The sequence below is a fragment of the Artibeus jamaicensis genome, unplaced genomic scaffold, assembly GCF_021234435.1.
Source record: "Artibeus jamaicensis isolate MK-2021 breed Jamaican fruit bat unplaced genomic scaffold, CSHL_Jam_final contig_497, whole genome shotgun sequence".
In the NCBI taxonomy this organism is placed as follows: domain Eukaryota; kingdom Metazoa; phylum Chordata; class Mammalia; order Chiroptera; family Phyllostomidae; genus Artibeus; species Artibeus jamaicensis.
In genome coordinates, this window is record NW_026521863.1 from 5,034,268 (window position 1) to 5,053,881 (window position 19,614).

The window sequence follows — 19,614 nt, forward strand, 5'->3', positions numbered from 1 at the left end:
TTTCTAAATTGGGTTCTTACCCTGATTAGACAACATTCACAGGCTCTGTGGACAAAATGCTTTTCATAAAAGCCAGCCATTCATTACTGCACGTCCTCCCTATACACTAAAGATTAACATTTAGAAGTTACATGCACTATGCAGACAGCAAGAACAAATCACACTTTCCACCATTATGCCCCCTTTCGACACAGCGGTAGCCCAAAAGGTTGGGAGTCCCATTACCCACCGGCAAACTCTTCTCCCACACCAGCAGCTTTTGACCTTTCCCATCTCACGGCACACAGAAACTAATCACTACAACTCTGCAGCACACCAAAACATGTATTTTTTGCCAATCTGACCCAAAAAATAGGTATAACTTGGATTCATTCACACCAGACGGCTATTGTTGGTTTGGCTGTTATTTTTTCACTTGACAAGGGAAGAGAGGGCAGTGCCCGTGACTCAATACCGAGGTACTGCATGTTTTAAAAAGTCTCGAGGCGCACCAATGCACCACGGCACACTGACTGAAAACTGGCGTCTCAGACCGCTCACCATCTCTCCAATTCCATGTAAGTGAGGAAAGAAAAATATTTTTTAAACAATAAATACACTGCCCTAAAAACTGTCATACTAAAATGCTGGGAGAAGGGATTTTAGAGAGAAAGTAAAATTATGCCTGCAATAAACATTAAACAGTGCTTTGAGTTTAAACACATTACTCACTTTGATTGATGGTTTTATACAGGATGTGGATCAAGTTTCGCTTCAAAGTGGTAACTTCAGACTTAAGATTTCTTACTTACTGGTTCTTAATGGTGATGGTGACTTGGTTGGGGCCTTTGTCTGCTTGTGTTTTCAATTTTTTTCACTTAGTCTTTCCGGAATACCGTAGCTGGACCTCCCGAGGGGCAAACGTTTCAGCAAAGGGAGTATTGCAGAGTGACTCTGCGGACTCACCAAGGTTTTCCCGCATAGGAAGGTGATGCTACTCTGGATTCTGTGCTTTGGGCTTGGCTTCGAATCACAGTCCACTGTTGTGTTGAATTCCAGGAGAGTCCTGGTTGCACTTTTCAAAAGGGAGTCACCTATTTGGAAAGGAAAGTACGTGAACAAGCTGTAAAATATTCATAACCATAAAGCTATTTTCCAGCACAAACAAATTAAATGTGGTGCTATAATTCAACCAAAAGCTTATAAACTTACAAATTATTCTTTCCCAAGAATTCTGCATTTCAGGAATGGCATCCCACCCACCCAGCTTTTCAAGCCCCAAACACAATACACTGAGTCCTAGCTTTCATCTGTCGCACTGAATACAGCTCAAAGTTCTATTAGTTCTGCCTCCATTTCAAATCCGTCCACATCTCTCCATGTCTGTTACTATGGTGACCACTATCACTTCAGCCCTGCACTCCGGTCCTCCCCTCGGTGGTCCCCTTAACGCCACTCCCATCTCGTCCCTCAACACCCCCCACTCCATCCCTCTTGCATCATTGTGATCACCAAAGATATTAGGTTGGCCAAAAAGTTTGTGTGGTTTTTTCCTGCAAAAATAAAAGACACATTTTTCATTTTCACCAGTAGCTTTACTGATTTGGACATTTTGAGTATGTCTGCCATCTCCCACATCGTATCATGTTAACTGTTCTCAATTAACGTCTCCATTTGACCACTATCAACTTCCACTGGTCCACCCGACCGGGGAGCATCGTCCAATGAGAAATCTCCAGCACGAAATCTTCACAAACCACTTTTAACACGGTCGATCAGTCACCGCACCTTCTCCATACACTGCACAAATCTCTTCTTGCGTTTTTACCTTTCTTGAAATAATGAAGCCTAATATGCCAAAAATTTTGCATATTTTCTTCCATCTTCAACATAAAAATGGCTGCACAAAAATTCCCCAAGTTTGGTAAGTTTTTTTTAAACACATGCTGATATGACAGCTGTCACAATACAGTCTAACCAATGGCTTTGAAGTTAAAGACAACTAAGCACTACTAGAGCCATCTTATGAAAAAACCAAATGAACTTTTTGGCCAACCCAATACATGAGTATATTTAGAATCTATAACTCAGCTACTAAAGTGCTTCAATACCTTCCCATCATATGTTTTATAAAATCAAAATTTTTTGGAATGGTCCACAGGTAGGATGATCGTGTCTCACTTTGCCTGCGGCATTACTGTAATAATCCAGAATAAAACATCCATATAATATTAACATGATGGTAGTTGGCACAGGAGCAGATAAACTGACAAATGGACTAGAATAGAGACCGAGACGAGAACAGAGAAGATACTTGTGCAAATCAAAAGTTCATGTTGTGGCACAAGGAACAGATCAGTGAGCAAAGCAGGACGTTCAGTGAATGAAAATGGAAACAAAATGGCAATCCATGTGAGAAAAAAGGTAAAATCAGATTATTACCTACTACTGATATACAAAAACCAATTTTAAGTGAAATTAAAGACATAAACATAAAAAAACATACTTTAAAACTCTTAATAGAAAATACAGTTAATTATCTTTTGGCCTTTGTGTAAAAATATATTTAATATAGCATTAACTACAAAAATATCAATAAATCTGAGTTACTTTTAAAATAAATACAAATAAAAATGTATATTCATCAAAAAATAGCTTAAAGAAAACAGAAACAAGTTATAAACTGGAAGATACACGGAGCTGGCAAAGAATACATATACTCACACACAAAGAACAAAAAAATTATAATTCTTGGAAAAGACAATAGATGACCTCTGACAGAGAACACAAAAGGTGAGCAATTTAAAATGTTTGTAAGAACTCACACCTAGTCAAAGTATGATGAATTCTAATACCAATGGCAAAGAGAAGATTCTAAAGCTTCTAGACAGAAAGAATAGGTCAGGTGAATGGGTTACTGAATATAAAATAAAATCGACCAGCCGTATCAGAGAGAAGGAAACATGCGTCAATAAACATATGAAGGCATGCTCAACATCACTAGTGAACAAGGAATTGCAAATCAAGCCCACGTGACATACCAATTACAGCAATTCCACTGACAAATATTAAACACCAAATGTTAGAGGAGAGACAGCCCGAGAGTTCTCCTGTGTTTCTGTTGGAAGTGTAAACTGGTACAACCACTACCTTAAGTCAGCAAGGCATTACGCCCTAAAATTGAATATTCATGGGCCCTATGACCTAGCTATTCAAATCTCAGGCATACGCACCAGAGGAAACCAGGCACACATGTAGCAGAAAACAAATGAAAGAACAGCTCGTGTATTTCACACTAGCAATAATCTGGAAACAACCCAAATGCCCATCAATGGAAGAGTAAATTCACTTTGGCAGAGCCACATAATATTGTGTATGAGTTTGAAGGAATGAACCACAGTGAAAGGTAACAACAGAGCTGATTTTCAGCAGCCTAATACTGTTGTTACCACCCAAGTCCAAAAAAGGGTAAAAACATCAATCACATACCCCCGCACTGGGGGGGGGGGAGGTAGAGGGGGAAGGAAGGGAAGGGATAAAACCTTTAACCGTAGACGTGTTCTAACCGTCACTTCCAGTGAAAGAGGAAGGGAAACAGTGGTTATTCAAAACAACTGATTAAAAACAAACAAACAAAAAAAGGTTAGTCCAAGGATTAATGATCAGTGCATATCATGAACTCAGGAGTGTAACTGGCCCAATTTAACACGCAGGCTGAGATCACTTTAAAAAAAAAGGGGGGGGGGTGAAAATTAAGATGCCAAATGGAGAAGTCGTGACGGGTTTTAGAGCTGCCCCACGTCATCAAGCAGACAGATCAGCGGTTCTTTGTCCTGCCTGCTTACGCACAAGGGTCTGCCGGAAACTCCCGAGGTCCATTAGAAAATCGTTTTTCTGCTAAAAGGACATAGAAATCCTGCTGAGGCTTCGGGACCGAGGACAGCGCCAGTGGACAGCGCCCGAGGCCCCGCCCACAGTGGGAGTGTCCGGGGCCCGGTGGTGGGGCGGGGCTTCGGCGCGCCCCCACATCCCTGCTCTCCAAGAGACAGGGAGGGCGAACCAGTGGGAAGCTGCGCACTGTGGACACAAGAGGGCGCTGAGGAGCCGCCCCCCATCTTGAAGACCCTCCCCCACACCTCCTATCCCCCCATACCGCAGCCCGTTCCGGCCCTGTGCCCAGAGCTCCTGGGGTCTCCTCATAACTGCTGGGTCCACCCTGAAAAGGAAAGGAGAAGGCCCTGGTCTCAGGCCGCGAGAGATCCGGCCAAGCTCTGCCGCCGCAGCGCGCGGCACCGGCATCTCTCAGCATCAGGCCCCATCGGCAACGCGCCCGCCGGTCCATCTCATCTTCCTCCTCTGCCCGCTCCGCCAGGCAGCCGACACCGGCTGCCTACCAGGGCACTCAGGGAGAGGCCGCTGCGAACCGCGGCACACAACCGCGGCACACAACCGCGGCAACCGGCCAGCCTGGCCATCCTCCCCGGACCAGAGCCGGGCGAGGACTGCGGGGCGGCGGCCAGCACGCCAGGCCCACGGCCAGCTCCCGAGGACGGCGCCAAATGGGCTGGGCCGCGCTCGCCGGGCCCGCCAGACCGCGCCGGGTCCTCCAGACCGCGCGCCGGGCCCGCCAGACCACGCTCTCCAGGCCGGGTCCGCCAGACCAGACCGCACTGGCGGGGCCCCACCAGACCAGACCGCGCCGGGTCCTCCAGGCCGCGCTCTCCAGGTCGGGTCCTGCAGACCAGGCTGCGCACGCCAGGCCGGCCAGACCACGGTCTCCAGGCCGAGGCCACCAGACCAGGCCGCGCTCGCCCAGGCCCGCCCGGCCGCACCGAGTCCTCCAGACCGCGATCTCCAGGCCGGGTCCGCCCGACCGCGCTGGGTCCTCCAGACCGCGCGCTGGGCCCGCCAGACCGCGCGCTGGGTCCGCCAGACCGCGCGCTGGGCCCGCCGGACCGCGCCAGGCTCGCCAGACAGCGCGCCCCAGGTCCACCCGACCGCACTCTCCAGGCCGGGTCCGCCAGACCAGGCGGCGCCCGCTGGGCCCGCCAGACCAGGCCGCGCTCGCCGGGCCCGCCAGATCGCGCCGGGTCCTCCAGAGCGCGCCGCGCAGCGCGCGCCCGGTCCTCCAGACCGCGGTCTCCAGGCCGAGTGCTCCAAACCAGGCCACGAACTCCCGGCCCACCAGACGGCGCTCTCCAGGCCGGGTCAGCCAGACCAGGTCGAGCTCTACAAGCCAGGCCGCGCCGGGTCCTACAGACCCTGCGTACCGGGCCCGCCAGGCCGCGCTCTCCAGGGCCCACCAGGCCTCGCCGTGTCCTCCAGACCGCGCTCTCCAGGTCCGCTCCGCCAGACCAGGCAGAGCTCGCCCGGTCTCATCAGAACAGGCCTCATTGGCAGGGCCCCACGAGACTAGACCGCGCCGGGTCCTCCAGGCCTCGCTCTCCAGGCAGGGTCCTCCAGCCCAGGCTGCGCGCACCGAGCCCGCCAGACCGCGGTCTCCAGGCCGAGCCCGCCAGGCCAGGCCGCGTTCGCCTGGGCCCGCCAGACCCAACCGTGCTTGCAGGGTCCACCAGACCATGGCAATTCCGCCAGACAGCGGTCTCCAGGCCGGGTCCTCCGGACCGCGCAGGGTCCGCCAGACCGCGCGCTGGGTCCGCCAGACAGAGCTCTCCAGGCCGGGCCCTCCAGGTCGCGCTCGCCCGGGCCCGCCAGACCAGGCCGCGCTCGCCAGGACCCGCCAGACCAGGCCACGCCCTACCAGCCAGGCCACGCCAGGTCCTCCAGACCCTGCGCACCAGGGGGCCCGCCAGGCCACGCTCGCCCGTACCCGCCAGGCCAGGCCACGCTCTACCACCCAGGCCTCGCCGGGTCCTCCCGACCCTGCGCGCCAGGCCCGCCCGGCCACGCTCGCCCGTACCCGCCAGGCCAGGCCACGCTCTCCAGGCCAGGCCACGCCGGGTCATCCAGACCCTGCGCGCCAGGCCGCGCTCTCCAGAGCCCACCAGACCAGGCCGCGCTCCGGGCCTGCCAGGCCTCGCTTGCAACCCTCGGCGTCCCCGGCCGAGCCCAGCCGAGCTCGCCACTCGGCCTCGCTGAGGCTGCAAGGCCTGGGGAGCCCCACTTTGCGGGCGACTACGGGGCCCGCCGCGCGGCCACTGGGCCCCGCCAACACATCCGTCAGAGCCTGCCAGGCAGGCAGGCAGGCCTCTCCGTGCTAGTGACCATGTGCTTGAGCAAGGCTTCTCTCAGTGCCCACTCGCGTCTTTATTGTGTCGTGTCCTTCAAGGTGGACTATATCTATATCACATGCTGTGTCACCAAATTGAAAAAGAATCCTCTCTACCCGGGTGTTCCCTCCAAGCTACTGCCTCATTTTTCTGCTCTTTGTATCAACACTCTTTAAAAAGAGATTTCTATTCTTGCTACCACCGATTACCCCCCTCAGATACCTGCCCTTCTCCCCTGCACTGGCTTTCGGCCCAAGAGCCACAAGACTCACTCCCTCCCTCAGCTCCAAGCCTTCGCTTAAATGCCGCTTTCTCAGCAACAGGTCCCCGAGTAAGATCCGCGAACACTCCCCTGAGACCGCCAGCGCTCCGAACTCTCCTCCCTCCCTTTTTTACGGCATCCATCACATTTGAATCTACTACTCAGCCACTGCTGTTTTCTGTGTAAGCTCCGTGGAAAAGGAGTTTTTGTCTGTTTCAGTGATTGATTCATTCGAGTACTTGTTACAAATAAATGAATATTAAGTGTTGGTTGTTTTTAAATATTTTATTCATCCATCTTTTAAGATGTGAATTAACCAAGCAAATCAGAATAATTTACTGAAACATCCCCGTAGTTAGGCTGTCCCAGCCTACTGTTTGTCACAATCAACGCTACAAAAAAAAAATTGGACAAAAACCTATGGATGGTAGCAATTCCACTATTGGTTAAGATTTACAAAAGTAGGATATGGAAATAGCTTTTAAAATCTGGCATATTGCCAGACTACTAGGAGAGACCATACATGGGGCAAAAACATAAGTTATATCTAAAACTCAGCCAGATACCTTAAAATGTCCAACAGAGTTACATGATTTTTAAGGAAAAAAAAAAACAAAACACAGGGCTTAAGAGGAAAAGGAGACATTTTCGCATCTGACCGTCAGAGGTTCAAAATTTAGTCCAGGGATCGGCCCGCATACTGGCTACAGGTTTCTGAGCACATGCACAGGAGCCAGCTGTGGTCAGGGCCGGCTCGTGAGTGAGAGAAGGCGCTGCACACAGCAACTACAATCGGATGGGCTCCCCGTGTCCTGCCCAGGTCGCCCAGGAGAAGACAGCCTGCCGGCTTTGGTGGTGAGTGACCTCAATGACCACTTCCCCTGGTGGGCGCGCTGCGTCAGTTAAACGGGCTGGTGACAGGCTTTCCAAGATGGATATATGGAGCTTTTAACCCTCAGATTCCTGGCACTGAAACCACAGTACTAATATGTAAGAGGCTAGGAGGAATGGGGACATTTTCAGTGTTTTCACACATACAACACTGACCGTCACAACTCCCCATTCAAAGGTGATGACTGAGCAATTGGTTTAAAGTGTAACAGTGTCAGACTAAGGAAACTTCGAGTTCATCATGTTTATGTTTAAAGTGTTACATTTCTAAGAATTATTATTAGTGCTTAAGTTTTAATTGTCAGATCACACATCTGAAGTAGTTTAAAAAGAAATCGAACATATTATATGACGTACTGGTCATTTTAAAACATGGTTGAGATGAGTCATCCAGGCTGTAAAAGGCACCGAACATTCCTCCCAGGCCCCATAAAAACGACTGCTAGACCCTGGCAGATTTACCTGTGTAACAGCATCATCTGCCTAAGGAAGAACTAATGCTTCATTTTTTAATCAAAAATCATGCAATACCATTTAAACCGAAGTGGAGGTTTCAATGTTCATTCCCAAGGATAACAGCTGCCCCGTGGGCACCATGAAACTGACACCAGCAACGATCTTCCGCAAGGTTGTGGACGCCGCCCTCCCACGGCAGGGCTCCAACGTGCCCGTGTCCGGGCTCCTTGCCAACCCTGGATGATGCAACCATTTCCACTCCTGCCAGTTTGACAGAGGGAAAAGCGAGATTTCACTATTGTTTTGACTTTCACTTACACCTGGCTTGCTGACAAAGTGGCACTGACCATCAGGATTTCCTCTGTGCACTGCCGCTTTTCTCCCAGGCTGCCTGTCTTGTCTTCTACGGAGGGATTTCATTTCCCCCAGACTATATTTCTATTTTCCTCGGTTTTTTTCCCCTAATGTTCTGTTGCCTTTTTACTTTTGATTTTAACTGATGTGTTATTTCTGTTACATGATATGGAGAGGGCCGATGCTGTTTGCCAACAGGAAAATACCTAAATTACACCCCAAATTTTGATGACATCAATCAAGTTCTCATATACATATATTTGGATCTGTCGCCACACTAGTTCTCCCATTCCTCTGGATTTATCGGGAGCTCCGGTATTTGTGGCTGTTCTCAAACTCCCCATTTTTCCCCTCGTGGCACATTCGTAACAGATCATTTCTCAGGCATGCAGCTCCCTCTCACGGCTCCCGTCCTCACCCTGCCACAGTCTCCGTGTCTCTGTGACGCTGCGACACCCTGGCCCAGAGCAGGAGCAGAGGCTCCATCCACCTCGGGCGAGTGGTGTGGTCCTTCCATGTTTCAGGGTCTTCGCTTATAAAATGGGGGCAATGAATGACCTACTCTGAAAAGTTGCCGAACAAACTAAATGAGATTTTACTTGAAACATAACACCTCTGTACTGAAGTACAGGAGAAATTTAGTTACAAAAACAAATGTAGTCTATTGTATGACACACATTAGCTAAATCAGATCTAAATCAAAGTCACCTTTACACACTCCTCCTAGTTTGCTTTCCTGGCTGAGGACAGCGGGGTGAGGGCCAGTGCTGGGAAGGTCACCATGTCTAGCCAACCGTCTCTCCCTTTAGGAGAGTGTGAAGGTCTGGGGAAGGCATGTCCCATGTGCCTGGGAGGAAAGTGACACTGCACACTGCTGGTTTGTACCAACGCCACCCTGTGACTTAGCTTTTAACTCATCTACTTACCTTTAGCCTCTCTCCTTTGACCAAGCTCCGCTATTCCATCGGCCCGGCTTCCTAAAATCGCACTTTATCAGATCACCTGCCCCACGACCACTGCGGAGAATCGAAAATAAACCCACTACCTACCCAGCATATGTCCCCTCTCCTGCCAGGGTCCGGTCATTCTCAAATGTTGTCCGACCACGCCAGCCTCACAAATCACCCTCCTGTGACCTGTTTGTGCCTGGTGTTCCCCTGTGTCCGTGACACTCTACCAGACAACCACAAACCGGAAGACACACTTTCACTGGCCAAAACTACGACACGGCTGGTTGAAAAGACCTTTTACACAGTGTTGGGAACTTCCTTTCAAAATGACAAGCAGAGCGACCACAGTAAATACCCTGCAAAAACCTGCCTAACGCCCTCTTTGCATCACCCTGGTCCCACCCCATTCCCAGTCCCACGCCACCCCCGCTTCAGGACTGCCCCTTACCACGACCACACCGTCAGGCCGCCCTGGTGGACGTCCACACCGCCAGATCGGGGACAAGGACGCCAGCTCCTTCTAAGTCTGCCCCGCATATCTGCACTTTGGCACCCGGTCAGGCAGTCCCCTCAGGCCCATCGTCCTCCCCAGGGAAAGGGACCCTGATCCAAAGAAGGGCACACGGAGAGAGAAAACCAGCCATAGGGAAGAACGCTCCACACTTTCTTCTCCAGGACTGCCCGTCCTTAGGACTGCTTAATTTTTAGTGTGACCCTAACACTGATGGCCACTGCTGACCCCCCCGGCGCATACGGACTGCGTGAGAATCCAGGGGCCACAGAAGAAGAACATTATCGGGCAGGGGGAGACAGGGCTGGCCCCCAGAGGGAATGAGGTGAAGGAGGGAGAAAAGTAGAGACCGGCTTAAGGAAAGCAGGAGAAATGCAGAGCCGTACAGGAAACATCCTTCTGGGTCAACAAGTACAAATGCGCATAATTCTTCCTAACAGCTGACTACACAGTATCCACTAGATCAGCGATTTCCAACCCTTCCCATCTCACGGCACATGGAAACCAATCACTAACACTCTGAGGCTCACCAAAAATATATTTTTTGCCTATCTGATGAAAAAAATACATTTAATTTTGATTCATTCACACCAACAGCTATTGAAGTGTTGGCTAATGTCATTTTTTTTATTTGACAATTTAAGGCAGGGGTGTCAAACTCATGTTCACCGGGGGCCACATCAGCCTGCGGTTGCCTTCAAAGGACCGAATGTAATTTCATGACTGTGCAAAGGTAATGACTCCGTAACTAGGGGTGAGGAGCTCGGTGCCGCCGCCAGGCAGAAACAAGGTGCCGGGCTGGATAAAACCAGGTGGAGGGCTGGGTTCGGCCATGGGCCTTGTGTTTGCACATGTGGTATAAGGGAAAAGAGGCCGTGCCCCTGACTCAACAGCCGGGTGTCCCGTGTTTCAAAGCCTCTGGTGGTGTGCCCGTTGAACCTCGATTCTCTAGACGGAAGTACCCTAATTTGACCTCACAGTACACATTTCAATTGTTACCCCTTTTATCTCTGATAAAACATAAAATGCACATCGGGGATTCTAACCACACGCAATTGCACAGACAGCTATACATATAGAGAGAGAGTCATTTTTGCAGAATTGGACCTTGCACTCCCAGCCACCTAAAGACCGGTTTACTCACCCACGGAACGATAGCTGTTTGTCTTCAGGTCTCGCAGGCAAACAGCACTGGACGCCCCGCACTGGGCCATGCTCACACTTCCGCAGACACTGATTGTGTAAAGCATGTGATTTTTGGTATCGACAGCTTCCCAGGTGTAGCTAGAAAGGAAGAAGAACAATTTGTCACTGTCAGTGATGTGCCAATAATTAAACTTCTCTCTAATTTAACATTCAAGCCACATTTGCTTAAAACTACCACCACTGCATTGTCCAGGAATACTCAAGTCCACCGCGTGAGGTGGACGCGCGGCTGGAGCAGAAATCTCTAAGCACCGCTTTGCTCTGGTTCACTCCACCCGGAGGCCACCTTGAGACTCAACGATCATCAAAATTCTTAAAATTCTACTGTTCACTTAAGAATACCAACTCAGATAAGGAATTGCTCAAGAATCATGTTGATATAAGACGGTAACCGTGACTATCACACTGGAATGCTGAAAAGCCAGAGTGTTTTTTTACTTTATTTTACTTAAAAACTAATTGCAGAGTGAAAGACCATTCTCCTTCTGGCTCTTGACTTCTTACAGCCACAGCGCAGTGGCTGTGACTGAGTTCTTCCAGGACCCTAGACATCAAATGTGACACCTTAGCAGTGGCCCCACGGTGTTTCATGATCATAATTAATATACGAGAGGTGCACACAGGTGTCCCTCTGGAACGAGCTGACCGGGAGGAACCAACTCTAAAGAAATCTGCACAGTCCATGAAATGCTATGCTTTTCTTAACAAACATCACTCCACTGCTGTCTTTGCAGAGGTGATATTTAAACAAGGGAGATGTAAACAGTGTGTGGGGGGGAGAGCAGAAAAAAGAAGAAAAGGAGAAAAATGGGGGACACTGTCCTGCTTCTCCGAAAACCAGGGTCCCTAGAAAGAAAGGGTCAGCTCGATTCAATCACGTCTCTGTTCTCCATTCCACATCTGCTTTCTCGCGCTTCATCAAAATGGCAAGGGGTCCTGGGAGTAGGAAAGGAGGGGCCCTGGGTAAGAAGACCTTGCGTCCTGGCTCTTCTCGGGGGTGGGCTGACCCACGCACCACAGGGTGGCCCCTCCGGTCTGGCGTCTCTCCTACACCCCACCCTGCAACACTTGGGTGAAGTCCTCAGTCACATCACGTGAGAAGGGACAGCAACAGCATGTTCCTAAACGCCACACCAAGGCATCTGCAGGCCATCAATACTCGAAACATTCGGAATCCAGCGGACTTGAGTCTGTTTTGAAACAAAATGCATGCCTAGCGCCTTGTATCACTGGGGGCTCAGGGATAATCATTGGGTTGAGATAATTTATCTGAAAGCTCATGGAACATTTTCCAAAAGCTGTTGTGTATTCTGGTATGCACACCCGATGGATTAAATTATTATCTAGATATGCTTCTGCTGGTAGTAAATGTTTTTTAAAGACTATTTCATAATAAACTTGGAAGTCATCTAAATATCTGATAGCACTGTTTAAGAAAATTACGTGTTTGGAACTACATGATGCTAGAGTCCTTGCCAGATTAGAAGCCATGCTGCCAGAATGTCCTAGGCTGAAATCATTCTTTAAATTTAGGCTAGCATGTAAAAGCATCGTGACCATATTATAGAACCAGAAAAGGGTTTCAGAAACAATAAAATTATTATAGACCAAATAAAATTTAATGATATCTTTAAGGAAGAGTAATCTTTTGTCCAAAAGCTTATCTGCTAGAAAATTCTCTACCTGAAGTGAACGGGCAGAGCCATAATGAGGGGACCCGAGAGTGAGACTCACTTGCTACACAAAGGAACCCACTCACTCAGACTCACAGAAAACTTAAGCAGTTTGGGCTTACACGAGACAAGGGAAAAAAACAGCAAAAAAATGAGACCAACATATTAGATCAAAGAGAAAGCTAAGCTGTAATATTAAATTTTTAATTTTTGGCAAGAAACAAACCTCTGGAAGAAGATATGTGCAAGCTTTGTGGAAATGTAGTCTTTACTCTCACACACAAACGCACAGACACACACGCATGGTTGAAACATATTTGCTACGCAAGCAGATCCTGAAGACAGGATAAAAGCCCGCTGAGCCTTCCCTTGAAACTCTAACACCCGTGTCAGGGTCACTGGGGCTCTAGGCTGTCCCTCATCACATCTGAGGGGCACAGGGGACGAAGAGCCCCCGAGCCCCCGAGCCCCCAGCGAGGGCCACCAAGGCGGAAGGAGGCAGACGGTCAACAGGAGACGGCACGCAGAGGTCCTGTCCACCGCCCCAGCCTCAGGAAAAGCAGGCAACATCTTCGAAGGAGGCAGCTGATCCACAGTCAGAATTGCTCTTCTGGACCCAAAATGATCTGTGCAAGAACCCTGGCTCTGAAAATCAGCAGAAGCAAGCAAAGTCCTTGCTACTCTACTCCTTTTCCAGAGTGTAAAAGGTAATTACCCAGTGTCGCCTCCCTCAAAAAGCCCAGATCCATTTCAAAGCAAACCTGACAATGTGAGAGAGAGAGAGACAGACACAGACACACACACACACACACACACACACACACACACACACGTCCTCTGGGCCATGCTGGCTCCCACCACCCCCCATCCAAATCTGAATCTGCAGCTCTGACACCACCCCACTGGCCTCTCCCCCATCACCCAAGGCCAGACCTCCTCAGGGACTTCACTGTGCTGCAGGGCCACTCAGGACAGAATCTGCCCGCCCCACCCCCCACCCCGGGAGAGTGCTGGGCAGGCACCAGACTGCAGGAGGGAGAAGGAAGCCTGGCCGCGGGCGGGCGGGCAGGGCTGAGAACACCCCCACACACACAGCACCCCTCCAGGAGCTCACACCTTCTGAGCACCGGATCAGAGCACCGGATCAACTCCTGAGTTCCCCAGCTTTGGAGCCCCAGCCTGCAGCTCAGAAGGGTCAAGCTCCCCAGCCGCCCGCAATGACAGGGCCAGGAATTAGCCCGGCCATCTGAGCCTCAGGGGCAAATGCTCCACTGCGGCGGAAAACTGTGTCACTGACTTCGGAGCTTGAAAGCTTCTTTAACTTTTCAGACACATTTAATTCTGATGACAACACTGAACCTGGACAGATATTCCACAAAACTTTAGAGTTCCAATCTCGTGACAACAAATGCCGCTGAAACGATGGCTTCGGCATTGCACTCAGGATTCCAGAGGGAGGGAGTCCGTCTGGGGGCAGCCCCTGAGTCAGCACTGAGAACCTGAGGTCCAGGCCGCTCCTGTCACGCCGATCCGCAGGTGACACACCTGCCCCAGCTCAAGTCCTTCCCCAGTGGCAGACTCCTGCTGCCCTTTCCACCTCCCCACCCAGTCCAGCTGGGCTCTGTCTTTTGCACAGTTCAGGTTACCAAACGCCAGGGACAGACTTCCGCCATCCCTCTTCCCTCACCCAACTGGTTTCCAAGGGAAGGCTGTCAAGTCCCTTCCCAGCGGCTGCACTGGCCTCGCTCTGCAGCCAAGCTGGCGAGGACTCCACCAAGAAGAAACACGTCCACACTGTTCTCGTCCCAGGTTCACTGTCCGCAAACGTGCCTACCTAGGGCACAGAGAACTGCCCTTCACAAACCCAACAGGAAGAGTACGAGGGTGAGTTTGATCAGCAACTCAGAAAACAGTCCACAATCAAACCATCGGATCCAGTGTGGCGGGGGAGGAGGGGGTGGTTATGGGAGTCACACCCAAGGCAAATCACTTTAAGAGAGCTCTGCTTTTTAAGTGGCCTGTGTGGCTGAAATACACCCTGGACACGGCCCATTAATTCCACCGGGCACGCTGAGCTCCCAGGCTGAGCCCTTCCCTCGAAGAAAGCTGAAGCCTGTCGGCCCCCACCAGGACCCCCAGCCTCCAAGAAGCCACCATGGACGGCGGCACTCAGCCCGCGTCCGCTCCGCTCCACGGCACAGAGGCTCCATTTTAACCTCGTTTGGTTTAAATTTCATAATATCCTGAAAGGCGCTGGCAGGCTCCCAGCGAGAAGGCAGCACACAAGCAGCACACTGTCAGCCGACGCAGAGACAGGAAGGCGGCCGGCTCTCCCAGCGCTGCTCCAGCAAAGGCCACGTTTGGAACCCGTCCCGGCTGGGACCAAACCGGCCCAGGGCAGCTCGCAAGTCGCGGTCTCCGCTGGCCCACATGGCCGCCCGGAGCTCAGGAAGCAACCCAGGAGAAATGTGGGGCCACCTCCACTGGATGTGGGGTGCCTGCCCTAAAGACGAAGAAAATTTAAAAAAAAACAAAAACCGCCAGAGAGGTAACTGGACAATATTTCTTAAGCATGTGACATTGGTGTCTTACCGTGACGCTGCTCAAGTTTTCACAAATGTCATCACCAAATACTAGTGAAACTGCCATACCTTGTAAAATACAATGGGGGATTCTTTCATTTTAAAACCAGCTAACATCTAAAATGCAGTATATAAAATTCAATTATGAAATGTGGTATACCCAACCCTTTAAAGAAAAATATCTTGGAAACCTGGACTCCTTCCCGGCCACACAAGCTCTTGCTCTGTCCCTTGCCTTGGGGGGGAGGGGCGGGTGGGGGTGCGCACAGCCCTCAGGGTCCGTCAGGTTTTGAAATACGTTAGTCCCTGATTCCCGGGGAGTCCTGGGGTCTCGGGAATGGTCCCATAGCTGTTAAACATCTTATTACTGGCCTACAATTATTGGTATATAAAGCAGGATGGAGGCATGATGGAATCACTAGTAAAATTAATAAGCATGCGTAAATCTATAATTTGGCTTCCTTAAAAAAAAAAAAAGAACACCACAAACACAGTGTGGTCGCTGGCCGGAGGACTGGTTTTCCGAATCTGGAGGGAGCAGCAAATCCACAGTTTGGGGGACGAGGGAACGCAAACTCTCCCATCCGAACATCAAAAGACCTTCCTGCTCTGGCCCTCCTCCAAGCCCTCAAAGGGACGCTCAGGAAGTTGTTCGGCTCCCTGCTGTCCCCTTATCACAGTCAGAGTTTGTCAGCTCATACATCCAGCCCAATACCCTTCAAAAATCTTAGCCTCTCTCCAACCGAAAAGGGGAAGAAAAGGGGGGAAGGGCGGGAAAAAGGAGGGTGCAGAGGGAGGCGGAGGTTCCAAAATGGGCATCTGCGGCACAAGCCGCCCCTGCCCCCGCCCCTCCCCCCACCCCTGCCCGCCCCTGCCGCCAACAGACTCCGGCGGCTGACACCAAAAGAGAAGGATCTGGTTTGGCCTGACAATCGCACCCCGATCTGAAGGCTTGGGGTCACCACATTTGACACGGCCTGGCCCAAGCTCATACAGGAAGTACTTCACTTCCTATTCTAACAAACCCACAAAGCTGTGGAAAAGATATGGGACCTGCAAAAGAAAGAGAAAGAAAAAAAACAAGGTGAGAAGTGCCAGACAGTCTTCGCGCTTCCCTGGTGGTCCCATGGGGTCTGGGAGCAGGAAGTCCTTTAGCGAGAGGGTCAGCACCAGAACCTGGGCCCCAGCGGGTGGGCAGCGGGGGCTGGCAAAGCAGCCTGAGTGTGACTAACGGAGCCTCATGAAACACAGGGACGTGCATGTCACCCGGAAAGGGCATGGCAGTGGAGGGACAGGCCCACAGACCCAGTCACACCCTGACCAGCTGTGTGAGTCACCCGTCTTCTCTGAGTCCCAGTGTCCTACAAACCTGAGTCACCCCAAAAGGCCACTGCCAGGGAAGGCGAGGCCAGAAACATAGAGCACCTAAGAGACTATGATTGAAGGCTTCATCTGGACCAGCTGAAGGCTTCAGACTGCTAAAAATTAAGTAAAAAAAAAAAAAAAGGTGACTTGTTCTGGGGCCTCCTGAAGGAATGTCACGTGACACCAGCAAAGAACGAGCAAAAGGGGGGGACAGGACCTTGTTCTGGGCCAACTCCACAGAGCTGGTGGAGCTCAGCACTGAGGCAGGGGAGCAGTGAGGAAGAGGACATACCCCCTCCCTGCTGCCTCGGGGTTCAGGACAGACAGACAGACACACACACACACACACACACCAGGCACCTCCCCCACACAGCCGGGATTACTCGGGACAGGACAGCCACCTTGGAACTGCCCCGAGCCTGTCCCAGCTGCCACCAGAACAGAGACCTGCTGGGCCTAAAACTGCTGGGGGGGGGGGGGGAGGTGGTGTCCCTCTTCCTCGGGGACTCCTGCTGCAGGAGGAGGTGCGGAGCAGACTTCACAGCACACAGGCCCCTGTCCCTCCAAGACAAAAAGCTCAAGAGAAGGCCTGGCCTGCCTTCCCTCCCAATGCCTACTGTGCCTCTGCAGTTCCAGCACCAAGCCAGGAAGGATGTCCACCCCAAATCCTGCTCTGTGAGGGTGCTTTAAAAGTCAGCATAATCATCTGGGTGTTCTCATACTCCGTCCCTCCTGTGCATAAGGAAGGGTTGGGTTCTAGGCTGAACCTCCTTAATTACAAGATGTCTGAATCGGACTGCCCTGAAAGCCTGCCCAGCCCCGAGCCGGGCGTCGCCCGTGACCCAGGAACCCCTCCTGGATGCAGTCCTTCCTTCAGAGCCCACCCTGCCAGGAGCGGGGTCAGCCTTCCTAGCTCCTGGGAAGGGGCCAGCTTTTCACTGGGGTGAGAAGGTGACGCACGAAACTCTCTGCTTTGCAGATGCTGGGGTTAGGGGTCAGACCGGCCCCTGGGACTCGGCAACACCTGATACCCAGCTGAAAAAGACACATACACGCACACCCCTGGGTGCTGAATCAGGCACCCCCCGCAGAAGAGCGTTATCTCACCTAACCCTGAGAGATTTGAAAATGAACAGGAGGAGCATTTGTTGAGCAAACGAACTAGACGCCCTGCACATTCAGGGAACAGTCCGAGAACACTGCTGCTCACCACTTAAAAGTAACTTGTGCGGAAAAGCAGCCGTTTGCTATATTGCTACCCTTGGGGGAGATCTGGCAGGACTGGTGCACTGAGGTAACAGACCCAGAAACTTCACATTTCCATCTACCACGTTTCTGCCTTCCCCCCAGTCACGGCCCCCAGGCCCTGCCCTGCGTCCTCCTGGCCCCAGCCCTCAGCTCACTCCCGCAGGCGGTTTCCTCCTCTCCTCCTCTCCGGGAGCGCTCCCACGGGTACAGCACTCCCTCCCCCACCCCTCCTCCCCTACCCCTCCTCCCAGCACAGCGACCACCGACCACCGCCTTCTCTGATCCAGGTCACAGCAAACTCCCCGGAAGGGGGGCCCAGACCTGCTGTCTCCACGTCCTGTCCTGCCATCCTCCCTCAAGTCCAACCCCACTTTCAACCCACGAAATGTGGGTCACCGTCACGCAAGGCCTCCACAAAGAGGCCGCAGGTCAGTGCTGGGTCTCTGTGGTGTGGGGTGCTCAGGGTGACGCGCCTGACCACTTTCTTCCTCCAGGGCATCACGGTCTCCTGCTTCCCCTCGGCAGCCCCTCGTGAGCCTCCCCGCTGGTTCCCGTCGTCGCCCCTCGGAGATCACACCCAGGGGTCTCCAGCTGTGCAGTGGCAGCCCCCACTCGCTGTCCCCAGCCCACAGTGCTGCCCGACGCCCCCCACCGGGATGTCTAGGAGGCATCTCGACAGCAACTTGGCCAGACAGAGCCCCTTCTCTTCGCCCCCCCCCCCGCTGTTTCCTCAGCCCTTCCCACTCTGAAAACTGCACTCTATCCCCTCCCTGCACGGAGCAAGTCTCTCCTGTCTCTCACACCCTGTGACCTACCATCTGCAAATGCCTCACCTCCAACACCTGGAATGGGACCGTTCCCACCACCCCCAAGGTTACAACGCAGTCCGGCCTGCTGTGATTTCCCACCCGGTCTGTCAAAGACCCCCGCTGCCCCCACCCCGTGTCTCTCCTCCTCGCCTCCAAGTCCTCCAGGCTCCCTCCACCCTCAGAACAGGAGCCAGCACCACAGGGATGGCCTTCAGGGCCCAGCCCGGCTCCTTCCATCCTCCTCTGGGTCACTCGCGCCCCCCCAGCCCCAGTGGCCCCTTTGCCATTTCCCCGAGCGTGTCGGCGGGGCTCCCCGCCACAGCGCCCTTCTCAGGTCAGCGGCACCGTCCACGCCCTCCCGTCCTTCGTGGCCGCCTCTACTGGGGGCACCTCTAAAAAGACAGAAGAGCAAGCCTGCTGGTTTCTCGCTCTGTGGTAACTCTTCCCCGGCAGACGGCAGGGGCGGGGCCCCAGAGGGGCCCGAGGGTGACTCGGTGAGCAGCGCCCTTGTCACTTCTAGGAACCCACATCTCCGGCACCTCCATGCTGGTGGTTCAGGTTTCTGTTTAAAGGCCAGGGGTGAGCAGCGGGGGCTGCTGGGGCAGGCGGGTGGGGGGAGTGCTGTTTTCAGTAGAAGACAGTGTTTTGGAATGAATGTCTGAGTGGTTCAAAGTACAATGTCTAACTAGGTTAGAGTAGCGATAATCCACAAATGGCAAAAAAATTAATGTTACACACGGTCAAACTCCAGCAGTCGCCACTCCTGACCGAGCCCTCCACATGTGTGCATGCCTCGCACAGACTGAGAGTACAAGGCTCCACTCGAAGGCAGGCAGCTCCTACACATCCCTCCCAGGCCGCCCACGGGCGACCGAGTTTCCAAAGCCATTTTCCACTGTTTCCACATTCCCTGATCTGTCCCTGCTCCCCGTGTGTGCCAGAACAAAACAGAAATGAAGACTCACAATCTCTACCTCCTCCAACTCTCCTGGCCCCATGAACAGAAAGACAGGACGTGTAGGAATCTGCTTCCTGGCCTGGGGAGCTGCCCCTTTTCCCCCACTCCACTCGCGCTGCCCCAGGGGATCTAAAAGCACA

At 52.3% G+C, this 19,614-nt stretch overlaps 1 protein-coding gene across 1 annotated transcript in view; it reads right to left on the reverse strand.

Annotated features, from left to right (window-relative positions):
• The window catches only part of IGF2R (insulin like growth factor 2 receptor), a 94,944-nt gene that overhangs the window by 67,034 nt on the left and 8,296 nt on the right, over positions 1-19,614 (reverse strand). The window contains exons 2-3 of the mRNA XM_053668727.1: positions 10,778-10,917; positions 946-1,073 (exon numbers count right to left, since the gene is read on the reverse strand). Coding sequence (XP_053524702.1) covers positions 946-1,073; positions 10,778-10,917 — 268 coding nt within the window. The remainder of the gene's footprint in view (positions 1-945; positions 1,074-10,777; positions 10,918-19,614) is intronic.